Genomic DNA, 26893 nt, shown 5'->3' with positions numbered 1-26893 from the left:
AAAAAAAAAAAAAAAAAAAAAAAAAAAAAATCATCAATTTAAATGTAGTTCTTTTTTTAGTTTGTAGTTCTCCACCACTTGATATATCTTTTGGCTTTGAAACAGTGTGTATTGAGCAGATGTTTCTTTAAGTTGACAATCCTTAATTGGAAAAGTAAAATTAATTGCAAAAGTGTTAAATGAGTTCCTTGCTAGGCTAGGAGGCAGTCGTTCATTCAAATGCTCCCCCTGTGCTCTTGTATTGATTTCTTTTCCCTACTTACCTTGGTTCCTTTAGCACCTAGCACAGTGCTGGGCTCACCGGAAGCATTCTGGAATATTGGCATTCCATTCTTCTGCCATCATCAGGAGAGTTGAATCTTCAATGGTCCTTCAATCTTGAGACAGGATTGTGGCAGGTTCTTGGTTTTTTGGTTCTGTTTTGTTGTTGTTTTTCCTTTCCTTTGTCAGAAATACTGAAACTCAGAATTGAAAACCAAAGGAATCACTTGCGAGTGCTCTCTTGTCCTGTGCTCTTCTCTCCCACGCATATAGAAATATACCTCTATATTTCAGGTAGGGTTTTTGCACATATTTCAAGGACTTAAAGAAGAAAGGGGGTCCTGTTTATTCTGCTTAAATATTTTCTTGCAATTTGTAACAATCTGTAACTCTGATTCAGCCATGGAATCTCAAGTCTTTAGTGTTGAAAAGGATCATAGAGACAATTTCATCTCCTCTCTAGCCTGGACTACACTCTATTTTATGGATGACAAAACCTACAATGGTTAAGTGTGTGTCCTGAGGCGTCCATTCTGTGAAATAATGACCTTAGAGTTTTTATGAACATGACAAAGAACTCTTTCCTAGGAGAAGGCCAGGCATTTACATGCTCATTTTTCTAGCATGGTGTTCTGCACTCATTATTGCTTAATGAATGCTGGATAATTTGAATTCGTTGTTCATGATCCTTCACTAAAAAAAATAAGCACAGATCTTTGGATTAATGGAATTTGCCAAGTCATCATCAGGCTAAGATCTGGGTCTTAGTATAATTTCCTTTCTTTCAGTTCAGAATTAAAATATTATAGATAGGTGGGTGAAATAATGCCAGTAAGTATGGAAATACATTTCTGACACATGGCATGCAATCTATGAAGGCATTCCTTCACTTGGTCCTGTATTTTGGGCAGTAATGAAGTGGAAAATTAAATAAGCTTTTATTATTCTGTAGCTCTGTTGAAAAGGGTGCCATCAAACACTTTAAATAAAAACCACATCTTCTGAAACAAAGCTTCTGAGTTCTTTCGCATTATTGAACTGTGAAGAAGCCTTCCTCTCATCCACTTCATGACTTTCTTTTCTTCTGCTTTTGCCTTTGGTAGAATCATATCCATGGTAAATTATTCAGTGTTGCATCAGAAATATACACTTCATGAGCCTTGGAGGTAAAACCAGAAGGCATAGTTTCTAAATTAAACCGGCAAAAGTAACAAGGTAATACTTTTGTTTTATTGTTTTCACGTATATCTAACCCTCTAAGCTCAGCTTTCTGTGAAGCCTTCTAAGTCTTAGACTGCAATATTTCTAATTCTACTAGGTTCTTTAATTACATATAATTCTATCATACTCAGTAATCATTCTCCTTTATAACATGTCTGAAGATACATTTTTTTTCATATAAAGTAAATTTATTTAAGATCACAAAATGATACTTGACAGCTAAAAGGGAGATCTCATATCCTTAACTTTTAGCCCTGGGGACTTAAGGGAGGTCACTCTCATGGTCTATGTTTTTTTTTCCTCACTTCGACTTCCTTCTTTTAGACTATTATAATTTTAATGACATATGAAAAAAAACAGCCCCCTCACCCTGTGTTCTTGTCTAGTGTAAGTCACTGGCCACACATGAATGTTACATGACTTGAAGTAATTATCAGGGTGAAATCAAGAGAGTTGTTGTCTTACAGTCAACTCAAGTGATCTGATGTTCCACCAGGACAGAGACAGGGCAAGTGTGAAGGGAGGAATGTGAGGTCTGCAGCCCTACAGCCTCGAACTTGCATCCTAACTCCTCCTCTACTTCCTGTGGGGCTGTGGATGAGGAACAAAACTGCTCTGAACCTTGGGTTTCTCATATACAACATGAAGAAAATAATGTCTTTGATATAGAGTTGATCTGAGGATTGAATGAGACAGAGTTCCCATCTCTCATCATACTCAAGAATTAGTACCTATCATTACTGTGTATTTTGGCATCAGCAGAAATGTCTCCAGGGATGATGGGAAGCCCCATCTTGATATTTGATTCGGACCATTTCTAAGGGACTCAGGATGCCAGCTGCAGAAGCTATAGCCACTTGCAGGAATTATGGCCATGAGCTGTCTCAAGGGCAGATGGGTGGGGAAAGGGAAGATAAGGCAGTGAATACGCTCAGGAGACCAGCTTCAGGTAGGCCGTGGCTGAGGAGTGACAGGTCTGCTGAGGCCAGGGCTCTTGGGGTGGGGCCAGGTATTCAGACTTTGTAAAGGCCCCTGGTGATTTCTGATATGCAGCCAAGCTTGAGAAGCCCTGGCATGGAGATAAACAATAACGAGGACTTGAAGCCACAGGAAGATTTATCTCCAGGTCTTTTTGGGTAATTAGTGACATGGAAGTCTGGCCTGGACAATGTAGTAATAAAGTAAAAAAAGAATGACAAAATAGCAAGCCTATAATCATATGCATTAATTTATTTAAATTCCTATAATAAAACACCACTGAAGTGGCTTGCATTTTCTCTTGGTGAATGCAGGAATTATTTTAACAGAGCAGAGAGTGCTCATTGGTGTAAACAGACATGCTTCAAACAGTTCATAGAATCAGGCACACCAATGCCCCGAGTGCAGCGCTAGGAGTGGAAGGTAAGGGATGCCACCCAGGAAGAATAGGAGAGCCAGGGCCCCATGAAGAAAACTTTGAGCCATTCTCAGGCTGGGAAAAAACAGACAAGAGCAGCACTGTGCAGTAAATCACTTGTTGAGGGGCCAAGTCAGGGTTAGCAGAGTGAAGGCTGCTAGAATGAGGAAATCCCACCAGGAGACTAGAGTGGCCACCCAGAACACGGGTGGAAATTGAAAAGGGGAGATTTTTTTTTTTTTTTGAGACGGAGTCTGGCTCTGTCACCCAGGCTGGAGTGCAGTGGCGAGATCTCGGCTCACTGCAAGCTCCGCCTCCGGGGTTCCCGCCATTCTCCTGCCTCAGCCTCCCTAGCAGCTGGGACTACAGGCGCCGCCATCACACCCGGCTAATTTTTTGTAGAGACGGGGTTTCACCATGTTGGTCAGGATGGTCTCGATCTCCTGACCTTGTGATCCGCCCACCTTGGCCTCCCAAAGTGCTGGGATTACAGGCGTGAGCCACCGCGCCCAGCCAAAAAAGGGGAGATCTTTTAAAAGAAGACAATAGAAGTAAATTCAGGGAGTCTTTGAACTTGAATTGCTCAGCTGTCTATTGTATCTATTTATCTTACTTAAAAAGGTTCCAAACTCTCAGTCTCAAGGAGACTGGAATACACCAGTGAGTGAGCTGGGTTTCTCTCTAGAGTGCCAGGCAATGAGCTAGACTCACAGCTTCTGCTTTCCAGTTTCTCCTCTTCAGGAGAGTTCCCACAAGGCCAGCAGGTGCTGGCTGCTTGTGATTCCTGGCAATTCCCTGCACACTGGATACGAAGTTTAGATTGCTTGCCTTCTACTGTAAAGACCACCTTTGCCTTTGCCCTTTGCAATGTGGAAGCAAGTTCCTCCTCTTTTGGTGCACAGGCCCACATGTATCTAGTTGTGCTTCGGCCCATGCAAGCCTTTCTACAGGATACTGGGGGAAGGGGAGGCGTGCATCTGCCCAGCCTCTGATGCCAGTAGTATGTCGCCAAGTCCATAAATTGACAAATACATAAGTACATTCCTATTTGTTAATTATAATTTATGTACTGTTGACCCTTGAACAAAACAGGGTTTAGGGGGGAGCCAACCCTCCTGTGCCATCAAACATCTGAGTATAACTTTTGACTCTCCCAGAATTTAACTACTGATAGCCTATTGTAGATTAAAAGCCTTACCGATAACATAGTTGATTAACATATATTTTAATGTTATATATGTTTTATACTGTATTTTTGCAATAAAGTAAGCTAGAGAAAAGAAAATATTTTAAAGAAAATCATAAGGAGGAAGAAATATGTTCACTATTCATTAAGTGGAAGTGGACCTCATAAAGATCTTCATCCTTGTCTTCACATTGAATAGGCCAGGGAGGAGAGGAAGAGAAGGAGTTGGTCTTGCTATCTCAGGGGTGGATGAGGCAGAGGAAAATTCACATATCAGTGGATCCACACAGTTTAAACCCATGTTGTTCCAAGGGTTAACTGTAGTTCTTTACAGTTTACAGAGCATTTTGGCATGGAAATGGGAACTATAAACAAACAAACAAACAAAAAAGACAAATGCCTGCAGTTCAGCAAAGTAGATCAAGTTTTCCCAACTCACACGGACAGGATGTAGTCAACTTATAACTCCAGTCCAGGTGACATATTTCCAAGTTCAGAGTCCAACATAAAACAAAAGGTACACTGATAAGTAAATTTAATTCTCAACAGTTTTGGACATGGAGCTAAAAATTATAGCTAGTGGTCATCTGTCAATGAATGTAAACTATGAAACTGGATATTAAATTATATCTAATTTAATACACTGTACATAGGATCTAATTTTACATACTGTGGCTTAATAGCTTGCAAAATGTTAGGCTACCCCTGTAGTATATATGTGTTACCTCTGTCATATACCTCTGTCAAACCAGTACAGTGGACTCCTGCCTTCCACATCAAATTCTTTCATTTAGTGTATGAGCTTGGGTAGGACCACTTAAACTCTGTCATTTATGAAGTAAAGGATTATATGATTCAACTAGTTATGACTTTCATGACACATGCAGTGTATCCGATAACAACAAGTGAAGTGGTATCCATAGTCTCTCATTCCATGAACTTCTGTGGTGCATGATATTTGCCAAGTCTGTGCATGCAATAGCAATAGCTAATTTGCAGAACATGTTATGCATACTGAATATACTGTCCATTTCAGAGCCCTTTACACACAACAGTGGCAGATTCATGAATTATTATGTCATTTATCTTTCTACTATTGAGTGAACAGTTGTTAATTTAAATATTCTTTTATAATTTGATTACTCATTTGGCATGAAAAAATTAGGAAAAATAATTAAACAAACAAGAAACCCAAAGCTTGAGCCCAAGGCCCTGATCCACGACATGAAATTCAAATACACTTATGAGTATCTGAGCATATTTTACTCTTCTAACAACTTCTAAAGATTTAATTCAAGAAAGGACTCCTTGACTTAAAAAAATTAGCAAAGAGCCTTACTCAAGGTACTGTGCAATTAATATCATTATTGAGAATATTCTTAGTTGCTTCTCTCTTTCGCATATATTAGCAGCAGGTGTTGTTTTGTATTTAACTTATTATACACATTTGGTTATGTCACTGAAAATCCCAAATTTCATTTTAAAGTTCTAATTACCTAGAATTTCCTAGATGATCTGTTTATTCCTTGAAAATTAATCTCTTGACACAGTGCCTTTCAAATAATAGTCACATAGAAAATGGAAGCTAATTTGGATTTAATAAACTGATCACCAACTCTTTCTTTTATGCAAAAGTAGATTGGGCACACCTTTGGTAACGTTAACCCTTTGGAAAACTTGATAAATAAAATTTAAGTTCAATTGTATTAAGGAAATTAGAAAGCTATGATTGTGGTATTATCATAAATAAAATATGTGAGTGCAACAAATATTAAATAACAAGATTCAAGAACTCTGCAACCAGGCCCTCATTCACAAGCCTACAAGAACATGTGCACTTCATTAAAGTCAATGGAGTATACCAGTTCATCTTGGCATTACTCATAATCGAAACATTTCAATTTTAGTTAACACACACACACACACACACAAAACTAATTTAAAAGTCAAATGAGTAAATTAGCTCTATGCTCCTCTGTTCCAATTCCATGTTGATATCAACTAGCCGAATTTAGCCTCAGGAGGTATGAAAAAATATCTAATACAATGAATGGAAAACCTTTTAAAGAATTACAGATCTGTTAAAACGAATGTTTTTGCAACCAACTCAACAAACATATATTTTATATTGTAAGAGCCTCTCAAACGCTCCATTACTAAACAGCCAAGCTTAACTACAGATTTACTTCTAGAGTTTGAAAGCAGCAAATCAAAAACTGGAGGATTTATGTAAGAAATAAAGTCCACTTCCTGAAAAAAAAACATTTAAATTGAACAGTGATTGAAAAATATTTTCTGTGTACACATTCCCCTAGAAAAGGGGAATTTTCTGGTTTACATTTGGTAGATTTCTCAATTGTAGTAAACAGTATTCACAACACATTCTAGACATTTTCTTGACCTTTATTTCTGTGATACTTTTTTTTTTTTTTTTTTTGCTTTCCCAGTTTTTGTCATTCTTTTAGGGTCTCTCTCTTTTCTATTTTCTCTTTTTTGCTTATTTCTTTATCAATCCCTAGTGGGGGTCACTGAGGACTCTGCCCTGTGTTCCTTACTCATTCATTTCTACATTTTTAGTCTTTTGACTCCACCTATGAAGTTAATGATTTACTTCATGAATACTTGTTTCCATTTGAGCCTCTTCCTAAAATTACGATTTATTGTCATTTGTAGATATCCAATGTGATCCCAAAGCTCAAAAAAGAAAGTATTAAAATTCCTAGAGTTTCCTGCTAAGATATTCTTGTAGCTGGTGCATTCTGGCTGTGCTGCAAGCTCAACGACCTAGAATTTCATGCCTCATGATTAGATATCCTGGCACATTTCTCCAGTTTTTCAGTGTAAAGAAACATACTTTTTATTTTCCCAAGATTAAATGATCACCAGAGAGGCAGTTGATTGTGTGTGTGTGTGTGTGTGTGCGCGCGCGTGCGTGTGTGCAGGCACTGGGCATCCTTGGGAGAGTGTGAGGGGAATGGACCTGAGAAGAGGAAGGCAGATGCTGCCTGGCCAGTGTAGGGCGTGGAATCAAGGAGGGGACAGTGACTTTAAACTCTGCACCCAGCTCATCCATTTGCCTATCTGCAGCCTTGTTGGGAGCTTCCAGTCACACCCACCCCTGTCCCTCCTGGCGACTCTGTGGAGGGATGCGTGGTAGCATATGTGTACATACTTCCTAATAGCAGGAAATAATGGCTTGAAAAATTCAAAAGTCACAGAGAGGGTTATGTAGGGGTTCCTATACTCCAATAGACTAGACTGACCAAAGGGTAGAGGATTCCACACATAGTTTCAGAACTTCTTTTCCTTTATCACTCTGCATCATTTCTATGAATTCTTAAAAACCCTTTTTTAGTAGAGTTCTCTGCTTCTTGTTTCTCTGCGGTCCATATTACCTGCCTCAGATTGATGGTGTATGTGAGATTTGGGTCCCTCAGAAGGTCTCAGTCTAAGTCCTGGACATTATTTCAAGATTTTGCTTCCGCCTAATCATGTGACATGCGGCCCTCTACAAACTTCTTCAATTATATGCATGCACATGTACCTGATGTGGATCCTACATTCAAACCCCCTTGATGAGCATCCCCCTTTCTGCCTCACCCTTCTATAGACCTCCTGGCTGGAGAATTCTGACCCGCTCAATCCGGCCATGGGCTATCAGCCACCACTTATAAATGTAAGTTGCTTTTTGGGCACTCTAAACAAAAGTATTAATTCTGGGCTTATTGTGGCCATAAACACTTCATGCTTCTTTTGTAAGGAGTGTGGCTTGGCTTATAAGCTGCTGAAAGGCAGAGTAGTCTGCATTGCTATCACCCCTGAGCATGACCAGCATGCTCGCCACTGCCTCTCTCCTACCTCTACCCGTTTCTCTCCTCTCCTGTTACCTTGGCCTAGAACACGTGGTTCTTACCTGCCTAAGGATTTCATCTTTTTTGCTTTTCCTGCACAGAGTGCTCTTCTCCACTGGTTACGTTGCTGGGTCCCTCTTGATCCAAGTCTGTGACTAGATGCCACCTGCACAGGCAGGCCCCTGTTCCTGTCTTTACAGCACTCTGTTGCTTCCCTGCAGAGAATCTAACAAAATCAAAAACGGTATCTTTGTTTACTTGATTAACTCTGCCCTCAGACGGTAAGCTCCCAGAGGTCAGGTACCTGGTCGTTTGCTCACCACTGTATATCCAGTGCCTAGCACAATATGGGTCAACAAACACTAATCAAAGGAAATAGTGTTAGAGCTTTCCTAAGCTCTAGGTCGTGTTAGAACATTATCTTAATAAAGGTGATGAAGGTGTTTTACATAGCTATACCTACATCAATCTCTCTTTAGTGTGTGTGTATGTACATATCTATGATGATAGATATAGTATGCATGTATGATATTAAAGACTTTATTTAAACACTGATTTACAGTATTAAATCACTGTATGCAATACATAATATTATTAGGAGAGTTTGATAATTTACCATCATCCTCTCACTGCAAAGGTAAGGATAAAGAACAGAAATAGTATGTTCTGCCTCCCTGGAACTGAAGTCCTTGCTGAAAGACAGTGAATAATGCTATAAAATCACTTGTGATATAAAGACCATTATCTAAAGTCATTATCATAAATGGGACATTCAAATCTCACATTGAGTTTTTTTTAGTACTTCAAGCCTGACAATTTTCAGAACACTCAAATTTCTATTTCTACTTTATATTTCTCAGAAAAAAGAGAATAAACCAAGGAGACATTGGAAAATTAACGGTTAATCACAATATGAAAGTGTAGCGACATCCATGTGTTTTAGTCATTGTAAACATGCCTCTTTGTCTACCTGCAAACTCTCCTTAATATTATTCCCAATTTTATAAGTTGCTATCACCACTTTTTGAGTTATAGCAGAATACCTTCACAAACTTGGGGTAAAATTTTTTAGACAAGATACTAAAAATTATTTGCCATATAGAGAAAATAATTTATTTTCTTTATGAAAATTAAATTTTTTTGCTCATCAAAAGGCACTTTTAATAAAGTAAATAGGCAAATACACAAACTGGGAAAATATTCATAATACATGTGTCTGACAAAGGACTGCCAGCCAGAATATATGAAAAACTCCTAGAATCAATGACAAACAATCCAATAAAAATGAGAAAAAAACTTGAGCAGGGATTTTGTAAAAAGAAAATATACAAACAGGCACAAGTACATAAAAAGATAATCAACATCACTTGCCACCAGAGATACGCATATTAAATCCACAAGTGACACCATTTCACACTCACGGTTGATGAAGATGAAGAGAAGGTGGAACTTTCAACATTGCTGGTTGGGAGTTTCTTACAGACTCCCAACTGACATTTACCTATGGTCTAGCAATTTCACTCCTTGGTATTTATTCAACAGGAATAAAAACATATATATGCAGTCCTTGATTTATGATGGTTCAACTTAGGATTTTTGACTTTACCATGAGTTTATTGGGACATAACTCCACTGTAGGTCAAGGAGCATCTGGACTTACAATGGTCAACTTATGATTTTTTTGACATTATTATGAGTTTATCGGGGTATTAAATGCATTTTCAACATATGTTATTTTTGACTTATAATGGGCTTCTTGGGCCATAACCCCGTTATAAGTCAAAGAACATCATATTCACAAACATAAACACAAACAGGACAAAAATGTCCATAGCAGTCCTATTCATAACAGCCCCAAACTAGAAACAATCAAAATGTCAAAAACAAAATAATGGATAAGTAATTTGTAATGTAGTCATACAGTGGAATATCACACATCAATAAAAAAGGAAGGAATGACTGATACATGCAACATTCTCAAAAATATGACATGTGAAAGGGGCCTTTGCAAAGTACATGCTGTGTGATTCCATTTACATTAAGTCCAAGAATAGGCCAAACTAAACTATGGTGAAATACATAGGAAGTGGTTTCCTGGGAAGTAGGGAGAAGGTAAAAGAAGGGTAGGGAGGTAGGTGATGAGGTTTTGAGTTGGAATTGACTAGAAAAGGCAAAGAGAAAACTATTTAGGGTGTGAGATCCAATACCTTACTTTGGGTGGCTGGTATACAGGTGTATACAATTCTCAAAACTTATTGGATTGAGAGGATACTTAAGATTTGTGCATTTTATTGTAAATTATACATCATTTTAAAATTAAGAGATTCTATTATTTTGTTTAAAATTGTATTACTGAACATTATTTGGAATATTTCCCTACTTTCTAGGCATTGTGAAACATTTTTAGAATTCTGGTATTTTATAAATTTAACAACTTAGTTTATCAAGTATCAGTTTCCTTAGATTAAGCCTCAATTTATTGTGAAGTTCAAAAACATGAAGAATCACAAAAACTGAAACCAAAAGCCTTGTCCAGAGTCAAGATTAAATTTTCAGAGATGAATGTCATTGCCACACTATGCCAGCAAGGGGAGTAGTTACACTTTGAGAAGAGCTCCATCTCCATCACCACTGAATTATTCTATGGGGCACTTTAACAAGGCCCCCAAAATTGACTTTTGGGTGTTGTCACGATGGAAATGACAGATCATTTTAATGCAAGAGAAAAAGATTGAAAACCTTGACCCTTTAGATTACTCCAAACCTCAATGAAAAGGAGAAAAATACTTGCAGACCAGCTTATTAAAATATTATGTTCATGTAATTCAGGTACCAGGAAAATATTTAAGAGAATAGCTAAATTAACTGCAGGGTGCCACGTTTTCTTTGCTAATTGTTTTCATACAAGAATAATCATATACAGCCCTTTCCCTTACAAAAGGAAAAAAAACAACCCAACAACTTCACAGTTTATTTTTATACATGTGAGAAGGACAGCCCCAGTGTGTGCAGAATGTACAAACTGTTGGAAAATTGAGGCTTGGTCTGACAGTAGATAAGGCTGGCAAACAGTACTTTTTCTTTCCCCAGCAGGATAAGGGCTTTTCAGTTGAGATTGTTAGGCTACAAATCTGAAGATTTATACTGAATTTTAAAAAATATCATCATGTTCATCAATTCTTATAAGATTTGTAAGGCTTAATTCTCACAAAAGCTTAGGAAGGCTGCAGAAAAGTCTCTAACTATCCTTTCCTACCAACTTTGGTAATCCTGGATTTACAGAAAAGAATGTTCAGGCTGACAATGGGAAACATGCCCCCAGGCAAGCAGGAGAGCAGGAGAGTGGGCCTGCCAGATATCGACACTTATGAGATGGGTACCAGCCCTCTTTACCCTCTATCCTTCATGACAACCCCACCCTTGATTCTAACACCTTAGCACCTTCTTCTCAATTTGTCTCATTCCCTGGAGAAACTGAGTGCAGAGGGCCTAGCAATATGTGCCCCAGAAAATACCCTGAGTCATGCCCTGTGCGGGGCTGGAGTCTTGACATATGTTTGGGAACTGTATCTCTGCAATCTGCAGCGCTTGTGAATAGGATGTACCTCCCTCCCTTTGCCAAATGAGGACAAAGACACCGAGTACAGGTAAACAATAGCCCATTTCAGGACCCGTGCCCAGGAGAACATGACTACCAAATGCAAAGCTCTAGAGCACCAAGTGCTGGTTTGTGGACCCTCAGTAGCCTGTGAGGATTAACTCTAGCTTTAAAATCACACGGCACTGCAGTTTGGCACAAAAGCAGCCCTCTACTCTGGGGAGAGAGTATGCTATCAATATGTAAAAAGGTATTACCCTTGAATATGTGTATCCTTTTGCTGGTACATAAACCCTGCCTCAAGATATTCTTCATGAAATTCCAAGGAACATTTCTCAGTTCAATGACCATAAGAAATGATTTTGAATTACTCTCCACTTACAAAATAGAGGAAAAGTATTTTCTTTCAGTCCCTGTAAGTGGAGGCCTAGGGACATATAGGAGTCAGAGTCAGAAGAGTCAAGTTTTAGATTCTGCTTTGAAATTTATCAAGATCTCCAAATCGGAGATGCTAGTCTGGGCTATATTCTTGCTGTCAAGGACTCACAGAACTGGTCCAAATTGAACACTGTTTCATTACATGGCAAAAAAAAAAAAAAAAAAAAAAAAATGAGAAAAACATGTTAATGACATGCCACTGCACACCTCTCCCTAATGTTGGCTTTGCCACTGCATGGATGTGAGTCTTGTGTTCTTCTAAGAAATAAACTAAAAGACTGTATTCCAAGTGTTACTAAAATCTGTGAGATATATAAAGGATAGAAACAAGAGTAAAAAAGAACATACACAAAGAACCCAGAAATGGGAGGCATGTTGATTACAGAAGGAAATAGGAGGAGGGTGTAATTAAGGTCAAAGAAATAAAATGAATAGATGTTTGTCTTTGCATTTGTGTTTAATGAGAGATAAGTTGCTTTCTTGAGCAGGTCTAGAATGAAGACTGCATACAAACCAGGCAGAAAAAAAATGGGAGTTGAAGAGGGCACTGGGCGGGGGTGTGGTAGGCTGGCTGGCATGACGCTAGGAGATTAGAGCACCTTGGAGAAAGGACTGATGTGCGTTTGTGGAATGGGAGAGAGCACCCTGTCTGAAACCATATTAGCAGACACATTACTTGGTGCTTCCCACCCTGGGAAAGGCAGGGCTGCACTTCAGTGTGGTTCATGCTGTGTAGGGAAGGCCTACCCGTGGGGTTGGGGGTGTTAATGTGTCATGGGGCAATCTCCACATTAGCGGGTTACCACAGTGGACTGAAAGAAATGGACAGGAAGCAAGGCGCTTGGAGGTGAATTTCACGTGATTTATGTTGGTAGTCACAGAAGAGTGGGCTTTGGGAGCCAAGGCTGAGAAGAGAAAAGAAAATGCTCTGGGTTCCTCAACCCCTAATGAGTCTTTGGAGTTGCCTTTTCACAGGAGCCTGGAATTTTGTCTAATTGGATAGGTTTTTCTGGATGTTTCAAATATTATTCATGAGAGATGTTTATATTCATTATCTCCAAAGATCTTGACTAGGAGCTAGCACCTTGCATTTGGTATATCCTTAATGAATAACCATTGGCTGAGTGAATCAACCATGCTCCCAAATGAGGAATGTGTCTTACATTAATTAAAATAGGAGTCAATAATGTGCAAGATATAGCCTGTATTTCCTTTATTACTGCCATTTGGCAAATTGAGGATGAAAGCTCTAACAATTCAAATCTCTCTCAGAGGTAAGTTTAGTAACTATCAAGATAGATCTTGGCAGCTCTCTCTTGGGGTCCCCAAGGCTCACTAAACATTTTAAGAGGACACTGAACATTTTCCTAGTGGATGGTGAGATAACCCACTTCCAAGTATGGGAGGAAGTGCAATCTTACCTATTGCAACCAGCAAATTCTGGAATGAGGTTTAGACTTGGTGCTAAACGTGTGAGGGGCAGGTAGCTTGCAGTCTGGCTCCTTTTTATTAATAGTTGACTGAAACTTTACCTTTCTATTTCAGAGGAGGTGGACAGCTTTTTTACTACCTTATGTGCTAGGGAAGAATGAAAGTTCAAGTGGAAGGGGAGGCTGGGAATAGGCTGCAGTTGGGATGTGAGACGAGGGTGGGAGGTGAGAAGGTAGGAGGGTCAGGCAGGGGTCTGGCTAGCCACTGTCCTAAATCTGATCAGTAGCATCAGGGATGGAGGTTAGCTGATGGTGACAGCGTATAACCTTGGAGACATCTGGCAGCTCAGTCCTTTGCATAAGCCACTCACTTACTTGACAGCAAGAAGTCATAGGATCACAGGCTGAGGACTCTGAATAGAAAGGTGCCATTCTGTCAAAATGCTGAGGCCAGAGAACAGGGCCTCTAAACTTCTGAGATCTGCATTGGCCAGCGTTTCTAATTGTCCCCTCGATGGCACTTGCTCTCAGCCACTAGTATACCTGCTTTGATCTACCCCAGCTCTAGACCATCAACTCATTCATTTTGATTGCTCCAGAGTACATAGGTGTGGCTGTACCTGCAAACTCATGTTTTCAGGATAGGCTTTTAATTCTGTTCAAAAATATTTTTCCATGTCTCTTTCTTGTCTTGTTTCCCCATTGCAGATTTTTTTCCTCTTTCCCCAGAGACAAGCTCTTACTCACAGAAGACAGTAACCTAGTAGTTCCCTTCTACAGAGCACACATGGTGGATACCTTATCTTTGATGCTCTTAGTAACCCATGTAAGCTATGTGCTGTTATTCTTATTTTATTTGATTTTTTAGAGATAGGGTCTCACTGTGTTGCACGGAGTGGACTGCAGTGGCTGTTTACAGGTACAATAATCATCACACACTACAATCTTGAACTCTTGGCCTCAAGCAATCCCCCTACTTCAGCCTCCTGAGTAGCTGGGATGACAGGCACATGTGCCCATGCCCAGCTTGTCCCTGTTTCATAAACAAGAGCTCAGTGAGGTCACCCAGCATGTGTTCTGGCCAAGTGCATTATAATTTATAAAGTGCCTCCGCATGTGTTATGAAGTTCTCTGACCTATGAATTGCATGTTATTATTATCTCCATTTCACAGATGGTAAAATGGAAGTTTTAGAGGGGTTATGTGACCTACCCATGTTGCGTTGTTCGTGGGTGGCTGAATTGAGTTTCGAACTTGTGTTCTCCTATTCTGCATCCCATGCTTATTCACAGTATAGTGGCAAGAAAATGGAAGCTTTCAGGCATAAACTCCCTCAAATTTCTTTATATCCATCTTCAAACTTATCTTAGTTTTTTCCCTGCTCTTCGTTTTCTCCTGTCTCAGGAAGAAGTTGATTCTATTCTGTGTTCCTAAAAGTTCTCTCCTGTGCCCGTGAATGATCTTACTTATTTCCATTTCTTCACATTTCAACTCTCTATGCAACTGACTCTCAAATCTTTCTCTCTCTAAACTCCAATTGTTGTTTTTGACCACTTAAAGGGTATCTTTTCTTGGTAATATACTTTTATGTATAGACCATACACTACTCCCACATTCCCTCAGCTCTATACAATTAAGTATATGTGGTTTTACTCGGGTAGTACATGTGCTTTGATGTCTCCATGCTTTTGCTTGTACTGCATGAAATGCTGTTCTTCCCTTTCTCTACTGGTAGAAATTCTATTCATTCTTTAAGAATCAGTTCAAGTATGATAACTGTGACTGAATATTTCCCCAACTCTTCCTGTTACATTTAATGGTGTATTCTGTGCATTCCCAAAGTACTTTGTTTCTTGGGATAACGCATTGCTTATCATATGAGAAAATCATTTGTCTCCATCTCTGTCTCAACTTATGGGCTACCAGTACAATGAAGACAAAAAGGGAATTTTATTTATCTCTATATCCCTTGATGCAATAAGCATGGCCCTTGGCTAAGTGTCTGTTGAACGAATAAAGGACTAAATGGATGCATGGTGATTCAGTTACTACTCCAATGTTTCAACATACCCCTAGGAGGGCATGGCCTGATTTTGTTTTTTTCCCTCACCTCAAATCTTTGCTATTGCCCCAGGAATCTGACTTGCTTGCTTTGCAAAAATGCTGAGGTTTAAATGAAAAAAAAAATTTTATCTGCCATGTGAGATCATGAAACAGAAAATGGAATAATACATTATTTTTCTTGTAAATACACTACTGTCATCTAGGTGATCAACATTACAGACATGCATCCCAAAATTAGAATTTATATTTATAAACTTTTAAGATAATAGGAATTGATAATCTTCTCTTACTAAATGCTTTCATCCACATATTACACAATAGTAAACCTCATTAGATTACAATAATTAGTATGGAAAGGAGGAGAGGAAGATCTAGCCTGAATTATGGAAGTCAGAATTTACTGAAAGCAACATTGTTTTATTACTTTCAATACTATTACCTGCTAATAAAGTCTAAGGGGACATCTACTTCATGACCTTAATAATCCTCATTTTACAGCTGAATCTTTTTGCCTAAAGACCACTGTATGCTAAGGCCATGAAAACAATGTATTCTTTTTACGTGGGTTACAAATATTCCATTTCACTTAGCAAATCCATTCCTTGCAGACAATTCAAAGCTAAATTTCAGCTTAGTCTAGATCAAATTGTCAAGAATTGTGTATTGGCAATATCTGAATTAATGAGGTTTTACTCTATTCATAGAGGAAGACATTTAAAAAAAATAGACTATAGTGCAATTTGCCAGGAAAGTGTTAAATACTTTTAAAAGAAAAATTAAAAAGTATGTAAACTTTTTCAAATAAGGTAAACACCAACCTATGTATAACTGAAATCAGTCTTCAGAGCCTTTAGTTTCCTTTGTAAATCCCTTGAGGACAAGGGTCATGGTTTGCTTGCTTTTCTCCCTACCCTCCAAGACTTTATGCCTCCAACAATGCCGCCTAGGCTGTGCTTTCTAGGGATGGCTATCATCACCAGAACACGTGCTTAACAGCAACACTCTGAGGCTTTCAGATATTCTAGTTGTTGCTCTGCTTACCTATAACTACCCAAGACTCAAACATTATGAGGAAGTTACTCACTGATTCTGGGTACAGGCTGTAAGTATTTCATTGGTCCCCATCCTGAAAAAGAAGAGGAAAGAAATTCATATATTACCATCACATCCAAAGACATTTATAAAACTTTCTACACAAAGATGCCTCAAAGTCTCTAATATTTTATTTGTAACAAGGAAAATCATGGGAAGGGAGAGGGTCATGAAATAAAATGTGTCATCCTCTGTGTTTCTGGCCTGATTAAGCTTGGTGTCACTTATTAGGAAACCTGGCATTACCATGAAAATTTGCTAGGGAAAAGTTTGGGCTTTAAGCCTGTGCTCTGGGCTTTAAGCCTGTGCTCTCTGTGGCAGGGAAATGGAGCTAGGGACTGGGGGCTGGGGAGCATTGGAAAACGACCATCACAATGAAGACAATTTCCTTTGATTCTCAGCATTCCACCCCATCACAGATCAATGTGCTAATATACAATAATATTTTCACTTATTAATAAAATCGTTGTGCAAAATTGAGTACTTGGGCTCGATGTCTTCAGGTGAAACTGAGATAGAGATGTCATGTGCAGCTCCTGGCATTGAGTATTAGTGGTCCACTATTGGATGCTTTAGTTTGGGAAGCTTGGAAGAGTAAATGAACTGAAAGCTAGGACAAAAGAAGACGGCTCTGAGGCAAGCAACCCATGGATATTTAAATTATCCAGAACTAATGATAGTTTATTCTGTAGTAAACAGCTGTAAGAAAGAAAATCTTAAGGTTTTCCTTGAACCAGTGATTTTTCATGGTGATTACAAAGGGCCTCTTTCTGCCACATGAAGTTGGCCTATTGTAACATAGTATATTTCTTCTTGCTCAGTCACCTATGGGGAGAGGAGAGCCTCAGCTCCTTCTGAGAAGAATCTTACAGAGCAGTAAGAATGTAATTATATGACTACTTAGTTTTGGCTTTTGGGTTACATGGTTCCATTTCTTTCCTTAAAAAACATATATATATATAATATATTTAATTAATACAACATATAACATAGCTATACTTATGTCTACCATATTTTTTATAAATAGTATAATGAAATCATATATTTTATATAATACTATAATGAAATATATATTTTATCATAACTATATAATGAAGATATATATTTTTATAAACTTATATAATGAAATATATATTTATATAATATTATAATGAATATATATTTTATATAATATATAAATGAAATATATATTATATAATACATTTACTTATATCTTATATATTAATATATTCTATTCTATATTTTATAAATATGTATGTAATGTTTTGCTCTCTGCATGCCTTTTAAAAAAATCTTTCAAAATATGTTGACTAAAACGTGACTAAGTACTAAAGGATGGTGTGGCTTAAGAAATGGTAGGATTAATCATCTGTCCTTCTAGCCTGCCCCATTTAAATCACCTAGTCTCAGTATGATTCATTTATAATGTTGCTTTGCTAACCCTGATTGAAATAAAAATCTTATTGGCACTTGTCTTTTAAATTACTTTTTAGCAAATTTCACGTGTGCCAAAAAAATACCAGTTTACACTTGCATCAATGATATGCTATTCTGTTTTTAGAATGATTTAAAGCATATATACAAAGGTATTTTCAATTGTCTTGTTATGAACTTCCTGGTGTAAGGTACTGTCCATTCTACTTGATTTAGTAATATTTGCATTTTGGAGGCAGGTATTTATGAGTCATATAGCTCATCAGTAAGTTACAGGTCCTTCAGTACAACTGATCCCCAGGGGCTGGACCTGGATATGTAATGCATTGCTCCCACCCACTTTATGGTAATTGCAACTCTATAGTTACCTGTTCACCCAGGTAATGGTAGCATGATTAAGGTAAGGTCACACTGTCATGGCTTGGTGATAAGAATATTGTTTAGACTAGAACTCAAAATCTTCCTCCATACAAAATTGATTTTATCTAGCATATTATCATTATTTATGTAGGCTGTCACTGAATCAAGGAAGAAAGTTAAATTGGTGTGGAAAAACTGGTTATTCAAAAAGTCACGTGTGTCTGCTCCTTTATATCCTACAATATTCTGGTAAGTTGCTTATTGATTGATTGTATGAGAGATTGTTCTCATCAGACATTGCTTTTAAGCTATCTGACTTATAACAATCAAGTCATTTCCTTAAAAACTGTGGACATGACAGGCTCTTTCCTCCATCTCCATGATGGCTCAAATATGAAGGTTGTGCAAATCTGGCAATTTCTTAAGGGTGTCTGGAAACCTGATATTTGGGCATTACGATGAGAGTACATTCAGGGACTGGTAATTCTTCCCTGGTCTAGTTTGTCCCTCCACACATCGTGGATGGAAATAGACTAGTTAGATGAATGCCTTTCTCCCCGACCATAGCAAATTCATTGAACACTGGGATGATCCAGTCTGGTTCCTGTTTTTAACTTCTCTGAGCCTAGTTTAGTCTTATGCATATATATTGAATTAATCTAAATTTTTGAAAGAGCTATTTCTTTAAGGATTGATTAAATGATAGAGAAATAAATACAATTTATTTTTTATCTTTTGAATTGTCTTCTAAGGAAAAGTATCCTCTCCCACCTCTCAGTAATAGAATATATAGCTCTTTAAAGGCTTTAACTATATCTTTTAAATCATTGTTATTTTCTCTATATTTGTATGTAATAAATATGTAGGATGTTGGGCTTAGTCCACACAATCAATATAGACTAGCTACAAGATCACGTACTGAATAGCTATGCATGTTCTTCCACGGTCAACTGTGAAAATAACTTGAAACCCCAACAATGGGGATTGCTTCACAAACATAAATTAATTGGGTTTGGCCAGAGCCACTAAAATTAATGAGTTTAAACCTCACATCCAGTATATCTGTTCTTATATTGCCTTTACAAGATTGAAAAATAATTAAAACTTAATTTAGTCGTACAGATAATCGAATAAAATAGGATCTTTCCCCTTCATCCCATAACTTATTCTGATCATTGTTATTTTTTGTGGTGAAGCATGTTTTACCTGTTGAAACTTGACACAAACGTCATAATAAGTGAATAGGTCTAGAGCTTTGATGAAAATTTAATTTTTTAAAAAATTAGCATTTCACTGATCCTTATCCTGAGGGTTAGAGCCTCACGCAGCACTGAGCCAGGCAGAGCTCACACTCAAATGAGAGAACACAAATACAACCATAGTGTACTTTTCTCAAAGAAGTCAAAATAATTCTTCTGGCCATGTGATAAATTAATTTAGTTGTTTGTCATCATCCTTATCTAACTGAGAATACAAGGATAGGAAAAGGTTAGAGAGCTTCCTAAGGCTATGTGGCAGTTTGTTGTTAAAATTGAAATAAGGTTACATTTGGAATGCCAAGGCCTTATTTTCAATAATGAACCAGGATTTGTTTTTCCAGCTAAACTTTATAGATATTTGATCATCAATATCCTCTTAATTTTACACACAGATATTTGGATGCAAAGAAAAAAGTCATCACAGTGAAGTTTAGGTCCTTTGGTTGCTGGGTTTAAAAGTTTATCCCAATATTTTCTTTTGAAATGTTGATTTGGTCTCATCTTGCCTTTTGTTTTATCTTTTCTTTTAAAATTGCCTGGATGCACAATTATTAAATGAATAATAACCACAGTAACAGCTAACATGGATTGAATGCTTATTAAATATCAGACATGCTGCTAAGTGTGTTATGTGAACTTAGTATCACAAGAATCCCCTGGAAATACTGCCAGGATTTCCACATATGGAATATAGCCACATGTTTCCAGTTCTGCATTTTCTTACATAAACTACACCCATAATCATCATCTATATTTCTCAGTTTCTGTTTCATTAGATTGAAAAAGGCACAAAGCAGAATCCTTTTAGATTTAAGTTTTTACCCAACATTTTACCATTATCTTGCTCACATATAATTCTGTAGCCTTTATTTTATTTTATTTTGTATTTTTTTGAGGCAGAGTCTTGCTCTGTCGTCTAGGCAGGAGTGCAGTAGCATCATCTCGGCTCACTGCAACCTCCGCCCACTGTAACCTCTACCTCTCGGGTTCAAGCGATTCTCCTGCCTCAGCCTCCTGAGTATCTGGGATTACAGGCTTGTGCCACCATGTCCAGTTAATTTTTGTATTTTTAGTAGAGATGGATTTTCACCATGTTGGTCAGGCTAGTCTTGAACTCTTGACCTCGTGATCCTCCCGCCTCGGCCTCCCAAAGTGCTGGGATTACAGGTGTGAGCCACTGCGCCTGACCTATAGCCTTTCATTTTTAGTAACTCAACTTTATTGAGTCTTTACAAAACATTTTAATAGAAATAGCAATTCTCTTTTACACACCCATATGTCACTGGTTACATAATTATCATTGAATAATTATATGAATGAGTAAAACTGGCACAGCGGATCTGGGGACAAACACCACTGACTCTTGGTCCACATACACTTCACAGGAGGGATCAGGAGTTTACTGGAGGGCTAGAGGGCATCCGTCCTGAGCTGGCTGTCAGCATCAGTCGGTAGGATATATTGAGGGAATGGAGAGAGTTGCTTAATCAGGCAGATCACTTAAGAGGCCAGTAAAAGTAACTTCTATTGTATTTTATACTTTACCTATGTATGCATTTCATAAAATGCATTACTTTGATAAAATTATTAAAAAGTTTAAAATGGAAGGAAGAGGAGGAGGAGAATGAGTTTAGGTGTCCTACCCAAGATTGCAAAACTAGTGGTGGAACTGGAATTTGATGCCTGAATTTGGCAGCCAAGTATAGAATTCTTTTGCTACCTCCATTATGCCTTAGAACAGAGATGACTGTGGTGGGTTGGGTGTGCTGCTGCAGACCAGAAAGGGAGCTCAAGACAGTTCTCTGGTCAACAGGAGAACAGAGCGAAAGAAGATAGAAGAAACCACAAAGTGATGAAATAGACTTAGAAAAAAAGACTATTCTTGCAAAAGAAGAGCACTATGATTCTGTTTTCCTTGAGTCAATCCATGTATTTCTTGACTTCGTACCTCACTGGTTCAAAACAAAAGGGGTTTCAGCATACAAATTTTGCTAGTAGAACTGGTTTTTCTAACTCTAAAATTGAAGAAATCTTGGAAGGGCATCGGGTCTCTCCAGCAAACAATAACAACACAGAAGAACCCATGACTCAGTGGTCCCATGGGGAACCAAGGGTGGGATAAAGCTTAAGGAAATTTGTGACCAAAAATAGCAATTCAAATGAAGTACAGTTGTCCCTTGGTGTCTATGATGGATTGTTCTGGGGCACCCTGCAAACACCAAAACTTGTGAATGCTCAAGTCCTTGAAATACAATATGTGCACATCACCTAAGCACATTCTGCCATATACTTCAAATCATCTCTGGAGTATTTATAATACCTAATACAATGTAGACGTTATGTACATAGTAGTGATACTGTATTGTTTACAAAATAATGACAAGAAAAGAGTCTGCAGTTATTGAGTACAGATGCAACCATGTTTTTTCCCCCAAATATGTTAAATCCATGTTTGGTGGTATCCATGGATGCAGAAACCAACATACATAAAGGGCTGATTGTAACTTGAATCTCATCATACACCTTTTTCTAATCTTTGGCCTTTACAGGTTCTATTTCCATCAAGTCCTTTCTTTAGGTAATACTATTTAAGCACCAGTTTTGAAGAACTTCCTAGTCCCCTAGTAAGGATGATTTTGTAGTAGCTATGTTAAAATGCCTCAGAATAGAATATTATGTTTTCCCATTAAGTATTAGTGATTTCAGTTTAGGTTAAATGCTTTCTCTGTTTCTTTCTTTGGCACTTCCCAAATCATTTCCTTCAAGAAGAAAATTTAAAAGGTATTCAGATTTCTATGACTTCACTAGGAATTCATAAAAAGGTCAAGCTCTCAAATGGCTATCCCTTCAATAAAATTATGTTAAATTGTTCAAAATGTCTGTACATGGGACATCATTTTTACGGACTTTCAAAATAGCTGTTTAGTTTTAACTGATCTGGTTGTAAAATTAATTTTGCCACGATGTGGCTGTATTGTGGTTGAGATTGAAAACTTTCTTTTATAAAATTTGAATATCTTTTGGAAGGAGATTACAAGTCATGGATTAATGATTTGATTAACATGAGTAAACAAGTAAAGAGTATATGAGTAGATGGCTTATTTCATGATTTAAAGATTGTAAAATCAGTTAATTAACTAAAAGGAAACACAAATTTAAAAGATGGGGAGACGCAAGGTCAGTGTCTGAAATAAGTGCTTCTTTTCAGGACGCCCTGCATAAAGCCGCACCTGTGCGGAGGCAGCTTCCTGTGCACTGCTGGCTGCCGGGTGTGCTTGTCCGTGTGCCAGGCCCCCTGTGCTGGAGAATCCAGCACTTTAGAGCACGCTTTGTATAAAATAGAGTGCAAATCGAATCCTATTCGGGGAGCGTCTGAGAGACAGGACTAGCTCAAGAGGCAGCCTCTAAAGTGAGAATAGCACTGAAAAGGGGTGGAGGGCCTGAGCCCAGGCCTGCTTCTTCAGTGATCTCATGGGAAACCCATTCATTCAGCTTTTCTGAGCCCTCATTCCCTCACCTTCACCTATACAAAGCTTTAATGTCCACTTCAGCCTTGAGATTCTAGGAAATAGGGCAAAAACAAACAAGCAAACAAACAATCTCTTCATTATCGTGCAATCATCAAGTTTTTCTGTTTACATTGTATTTAATAGTCCACCCCACCCCCATCCCGTAAGTGCTCTCATATGTGTTACCTCATGTAATTCTCACAATAGTTTCCCAAGTATGGTGAGCTTACTGGCTGGCATGGCAGTCCGCCTTCATCTTGCCATACTATTTCTCTCTCTCAATTATTTCACTCTCGCCTGTACTTGATTCAGTTCCAAATGTTTATACAATCTTTGCTTTGACCTCTCCTGAACTTCAATTCTGCTTCAAATTCTAGCTTCTGCATCAGTGTCCCATTGTTGCATCAACTGCAGCTGGACTTGAATGAACTTGTAATCCTTTTCCCCAAACCACCCACCCCTCTGAACTTGCACAAGTGTCTATTATATGGACACTTCTTCCTGCCATTCAGGCATGCAGTTTTGACATCTCCCCCCACCATCTCCTCTCCTCAACACTTGCTTCCAGCCACCTTTTGATCCTTTCTTTCTATATCTCATAATCATTCTTTTTAGCTTTTGAACACTGCAGGATTCTGGCCAAGGCCCTTAGCACATCAAAGTCTAGACTATTACAACTCTCTCCAAGCTGGTATCCCTGGCTTTAGCTTCCATTTTCATCTTAATTTATCCAATGAATTGTTTTACAAATTGTTTTTCCTATGCTAAACTCCTCTCCAAAAACCTTGCTTTTCCTTTCACTGTTACAGGATCCAGTATAACTGCATTAAATACAATCTCTGCTTCCCTGTGTAACTCGGAATTCTCCTCTACAAATTCTGAAAGTCCCCTGAATAGGCCACTTCCAATCCCAAGCCTGAAACAGCTCTCATCCTTCTGTTTGAAAAATTCATATAGCTTCTTCAAGATCTAAGATGGTTTCTCCTCTCAGTTTCAGAGTGGCTGTCCTCTGAACTACAGCAGGCATCGCGCATTGGGAGGAAGGCAACAGCACAGGCACGAGCAGCATGCCAGGCCAAGCCCTTTGTGTATATTTGAACTCATCTGCTCTTAACCTCACCAGGCATGCATCATCACTGTCCCTACTTTAGAGGAGAAAATGTGGCTCAGAGAGGTCAATAACTTGTCTAGGTCACACATTTGCCAAGTGCTGGATCCAAACCTTGGTGCTCTGGCCATAGTTTGTGCTTCTAACCTTTACACCATACGATCTATCAAAGCTTCTGTTGCTCTATAAATTCTTTTGTGCCACTTGTCTCTAGCACATGCAAGCTCCTTAAGGGAAGGCTCTTTGTCTCTGTGCTCTGTAGCCTGTGACTAGCACACAGAAACACCCTGGATGTGCAGCCTTAGAGGTCCAGGGATGGAGTTTAGCAGTGGAAACAATAGCAAACCCCTGACAGTGTCTCTGGGCTCAAAACACACAGACATACACCTTCCTTCTTGATCTTTCCTCTACTTTGACAAAAGTGCTGACTGCATGTTTCATAGATCAGAAAAAGAGTAATACTACTAATAAAAATACCCGATACATTTCCACATTTCAGAATGTGAGCCAGATAATGAAGAAAGATCTTTGAACAGTACAGCCTCCCTCCTTCCCTTTCTTCCTTCTTTTCTTCCTTGTCACTTGCTCAACAAATATTTGTTTTATGCACACTCTGTGCCAGAACAACACACCTAGGGGTTTGTTATTAATATTTTCAGCTGAGCTGCTAAAAGACAGAGCCAAGTGATATTAAGTAATTACCAAAAGCAACAAAAAATTGCTAAAATGTATTGTGAGCATGCCACCAGGTAGACAGTAGGCAAGGGCTTGGCAGATACTATCTCACTTAATCCTTATTAAAACTCTATGAGATAAAAAGATTATTATCTCCATTTTACATATAAGATGAGAAAGGTGAAGGTCATAGGACTCATAAGGGACCAAGCAAGGATTCTAGTTTGGGTAGTTGGAAACGAGAGCCTGCACCCTTTACACCTGACTTCCGCCAGGAGTAGATACAGCTTTGCAACACACCAAAGGCATATTTAAAATTAGTTTCATATCCTTTGAAAATAGCTCCATAAACAGTATCAGAGTACAACAGGAATGCCTCCACTATCACTGCACACTTTACCTGAAAGCAGGTGTGTGACTTTTAACAAATTAATGTCCCAGGGCTTTATTCAATTCATTTGTGAAATTAAAAATTAGCACCATGTAATCTCCAGAATTCCTCCCAGACACAGACCTTCTATTATTTCAGAAAGGCAGCTGTTGGGCAGTGAGTGTTCATTCATCTTGGAGTCAGAACGAGGTTTCTTTGAACAGCCCAGCACCCTTGCTATCAGTCCCTGTCACCGTGGTTTGTACCTATTACTTCCAGTTTGTCATCTGCTGTCCTCAACTGTCTGGAAGACAGTCACCCAACCCAAATAATCATCTGGATATACAGTGATTCGTCCTTTACCCCACCCTTTTCACACACACAGTTCAAGATCCAAGTCTCAGTTGCTGAGTTCTTTATCACCCTGCTCTGCGGTTGCAGGTTGTGCTCTTTGGATGTGAGACTTGCACTTACGTCCAATATTTCCTTGTTGCAGGTCCTGGCTGAAGAGGAGCTACTTCTGATAAAATAATGCCTCTGATTTGGAAGGATGTTTGCGTCACTGCCTCCCTTCTCTCTCATTTTCAAGATTACTTTGCTCACCAGCAGGACACACATCAAGCTTTTTCTTTCGATCTGAAATAAAGTCTCTTTTTGTTTTGTTTGTGCTATGGGCCTTTTCTGGGTAATCTCATTCATTTTGTTGGCTCTAATGACAACTATGTTAATACTGGTGACTTCTAAATTTCTGAACTGTATTTCTTACCTGAGTTCAAATAAGAATGTGCCCAGAGCACATGGCCTCAGGTTTTCCATGAGCACCAAAACAGAGCCTATCTAAATATGAAGTCCTCCTCTTCCCTTCCAGACATGCTCCGGCTCCTGTGCCACCTCTCAGTCACTCAAATCAGGGGCCTTGGAATTCCTCTTGCATTCCTCCATTGCTTACATGTCATCGATAATCAGGTCCTGTTCATTCCTTCTTCAAACATTTCTCAAATCCACCCACTTCCCCATCCCCACTACTGCTTCCCTGTTTCTAACCTAGATAATTGCAGTAGATATCCAAGAAACATCATTGCTTTGGTAGGTAACAGTCATTTCAAATTTAAGATAAATAAAATAGAAATCTCCTTTTATCCTCAGCCCCCCAAATGGATCCTCTCATGTCTGCCATATCTCAGCTAATAGTATTATTCACCAGCTTGTTCTCACCTTAAACCTAGAGTCATCCTTTATCTCTGTTTTCGCATCCTTCCACATCCACTCTATCAGCATGTGCTGTCAGTTTTACTTCTAAAATCCTTCCTAAATCTGACAGCATCTCATTATTTCTACTGAAACCACCTTGGTCTCGGCCACTTCATTTTTCTCCTGGTTTACTTAAACAGCTTTCTTAAATGGGCTCCCTATCTCCACTTTTTTTCTAAAATCCCACCTGTATCAGAGAGCTTAAAAAAATCTCATTACCTGGCTTAAAATTCTCCAGTGTTTATTTTTTTCCTCAATGCAATTATCATAAAATCCAAACTGTTTCCCACAGTCTATAAGGTCCCATGTAAGCTGCATGCTGCTACACGTTCACCCTTGCTCACCATGCTCCAGCCACACCAACTTTCTTCTTCCTCAACCCATCAAGCT

The 26893-nt window shown here is 38.5% G+C and overlaps 1 protein-coding gene across 1 annotated transcript in view; it reads right to left on the bottom strand.

The window, feature by feature from the left end:
• Positions 1-26893, bottom strand: part of CHST9 (carbohydrate sulfotransferase 9) — a 156970-nt gene that overhangs the window by 106934 nt on the left and 23143 nt on the right. Inside the window, exon 3 of the mRNA XM_017859971.1 lies at positions 16530-16571. Within this exon, the coding sequence (XP_017715460.1) occupies positions 16530-16560 (31 nt within the window). The 5' untranslated portion in view covers positions 16561-16571. The remainder of the gene's footprint in view (positions 1-16529; positions 16572-26893) is intronic.

The sequence above is a fragment of the Rhinopithecus bieti genome, unplaced genomic scaffold (genome assembly GCF_001698545.2).
Source record: "Rhinopithecus bieti isolate Rb0 unplaced genomic scaffold, ASM169854v2 scaffold_51907, whole genome shotgun sequence".
Classification (NCBI taxonomy): Eukaryota; Metazoa; Chordata; class Mammalia; order Primates; family Cercopithecidae; genus Rhinopithecus; species Rhinopithecus bieti.
The sequence above is the reverse complement of the archived record's forward strand: the minus strand, read 5'-3'. Positions and strand labels throughout refer to the sequence as shown.